The sequence below is a fragment of the Microchirus variegatus genome, assembly GCF_963457635.1.
Source record: "Microchirus variegatus genome assembly, chromosome: 4".
NCBI lineage: Eukaryota > Metazoa > Chordata > Actinopteri > Pleuronectiformes > Soleidae > Microchirus > Microchirus variegatus.
Window position 1 is genome coordinate 16,103,941 of NC_139805.1, and position 2,795 is coordinate 16,106,735.

At 43.0% G+C, this 2,795-nt stretch overlaps 1 protein-coding gene across 1 annotated transcript; it reads left to right on the forward strand.

Moving 5' to 3' along the window:
- Positions 1-282: 282 nt before the first annotated feature.
- On the forward strand, positions 283-828 carry LOC310926077 (transmembrane protein 275-like; the record flags this gene model as incomplete). Its single annotated transcript, XM_083888177.1, has 1 exon — positions 283-828. The coding sequence occupies one exon, from the start codon at positions 283-285 to the stop codon at positions 826-828; it is 546 nt and encodes a 181-aa protein (XP_083744303.1).
- Between the last annotated feature and the right edge of the window lie 1,967 nt (positions 829-2,795).

The following is a 2,795-nucleotide window of genomic DNA, read 5'->3' on the forward strand; positions in this document are numbered from 1 at the left end:
AAGTTTGAACAAAAGTCCATGGTCTTCTTTCTTATTGCCCCGAATTCTTTGGTGGTGAAATAGCAAATAAGTCCATCCATTCATCCATCATCTACCGCTTTATCCTCCACCGGAGGGTTGCGGGGGGTGCTTTGCCTATCTCAGCTGACATAGGGCGATGGGGGGGTACACCCTGGGCAGTACGCCAGTTAGCAAATAAATAATGACTGACAATAAAGGTTTTTTGACTAATAAACAGTTATAAAACAGTCTCTAATTGTTCCTCAGAGCTCTTCATTAGACATGGTACTTCCTGAAAAGACCTCCAGACCATCTGCTCCTAAGAGGGTCACGCAGCCGTGCTCTCTGCGGCACCAGAGCTTGCCCTCCCCGGCTCTGTGCTGTGCCTGTGGCCTGTGCATCATGCTGGCCGGCATTAACATCACCCTGGTGGGAGCTTTTGCCTTTGGCACCTTCGTCCCGACTGGCAACCCTCCCATCATCATTGGGCCTCTTCTCTTGCTGTTGGCGTTGGCCTTCTTCACCGCGTGCTGCGTGGTCAGCAGGAGACCTCGGGCCCAAATGGCCCACAAGGCGAAAGGCGGCGAAAAGTGGGGGTTGATGCGAATGGGCACGGCGGCGTTTGAGATGGAGACGAGCGAGCACACGCTGCAGGACACCACAGCCGTCCAGCTCAGCCCCACCAACTCACCCAGCTCGTCCCACAGGTCCGGCTCCAGCCAGGGGGGAGATGCCGCTCTGCCTGCCTGCCAGGACGACACCAGTGAGCTGCCCGAAACTGAGACTCCCATACTAACGCTGTCTGCTCACAAGACTTCCCCCACATAACGTGGACTTCAGCCTGTCAGAACTGACTGTTAATCTGTAATCTGTTATGTATTATGATTTCTGTAAAGTGCCTTTGAGTGTTTTACTATATAAATAAAATGTATTATTATTATAGCATGATGATGATGATATGGACATATTCATCGGCCATTTTATTAGGTACACTCAATAACAAAGTGGTGTGGTCTTCTGCTGCTGCTTCTGCTTCAAGGTCTGATGTGCTTTGTGTGTTCAGTGCTTCTTTACTGTTGCCTTTCTTTCAAAGTTGCACCATTCACCTCTGACCTCTCAGAGAACTGCTGCTCACTGACTGGATGTTTTCTCTTTTTGGAATCATTTATCTGTCCACGTTACTTTTCTTCCTCATTCTTTCCCTTGAACTCCGCCAAATTGTCTCGATGTCTGCATGCCTATGCGTTACGTTACGTTGCTGCCATGTGACTGGCTCATTAGATATTTTACATTAAATAGAAATTGAACAGGTGTACCTAATAGCGGTGATATGCCAGAAACAAGAGATGATGATACTGTAATCTAAGTGCCTGTGTGTGTGTGTGTGTTTTTACTGTTGTTACTGTTGTTACATTGTGCAAAGGCAGATTGTCTTATTATAGTCATGTGTTATGGATCTAATCTGTGGATCATCATCAGTGCACGTCACTGTGTGCATGGGAACAGAAGATGAAACGTCTTCTTTTTTTTATATGCGCACCTGACATAAGTGTTATTATGTCTTTATTTTCATTGTGTATATGTATGTGACCCTGAAAGTTCAGTACAATGTCATGTTGCAGTGCCACGATTAACTTATTACAGATGTTAATGCATGTGTTTTAATAAATAAAGCTCAAATTTTCCTTGGCTGTAAGTCACTGTGTCTGCCGTTTAAAGGAACATTAAACCATTCTTTGTTTCTTTGCACACAAAAACAAACGGTTGGACAACACAGGTTGTAAATACAATGCATTGGTTATCTGAGAGAAGCCAGTGACTGCAGTGCAAACACGTTGCACATCACTTGTAACCATCTAACCAAACAGCTGCTCGCAAAAGCCCTGTTTACTCATGGTTACATCTGCTGTCCACACACACTCTCATCCATACACACAAGCTTGAAAAGATAACAGAACAGCTGGTGCTGGTTGCAATTAAGGTCTTTTTTCATGTGTGGATCGTTCTTTTTTATGAATGGCTACACAGTGCCGGAAGTTATCCAGTGAGAGTTTTGGTAATTTCTTTCTTTCTTTATTTACTCATACATTTGACGATGACATGTCTTGGCAACCTCAGCTCATTTTCTACTTCCGTGACAGTGAGGTCATACCGCTCCGGAGAACGGCACAATGGAAGTTATTTCCGAGCACAGCTGCTTTTAACTGTTAATGTCCAATTTTTATGCTCATCATATTCAAGTCTTGTGCCGTTTCCTTGTCTCATCATTTTTGATTGTGGAGGATTTTACTGGACTCACACCAGCTTTTGTTCACGTTCACCTAAAGCGAACGACCTCTCGTTTTATGACGAGGATTATTCATTCTTGTACAAAATGACAGCACTTATTATAATAATTCAGGAAAAACGTCCCTGTCAGATTGTCCTCAGAGGAAAAAGTGTTTTTAGAACGTTTAGTTTATAGCACGTAGAACGTTTATAGCATGTCTTAAATAAACTAGGAGTAAAAGACCTTTTTCACTGCAGATATTTTTGGACATGAAAAAGGTTGTCACATTAATTAGGGTTCAGGGTAACACTTGATAATAAGTACACACCATTACTGCTAATAGTTAAGCATTAATAAATATTTAATTAACCATTTATAACGCATGAATACTCATTAGTATGTAGTTTATAAACACAGTTATAAATGTTTTACTCCAATCAGCATCCACCTACAACAAACAAGCTCTTTGATTGACTTACAAGGGTCTGCTCTCTCACAGCGCCCTCTGCTGGACCTTGCAGTAATT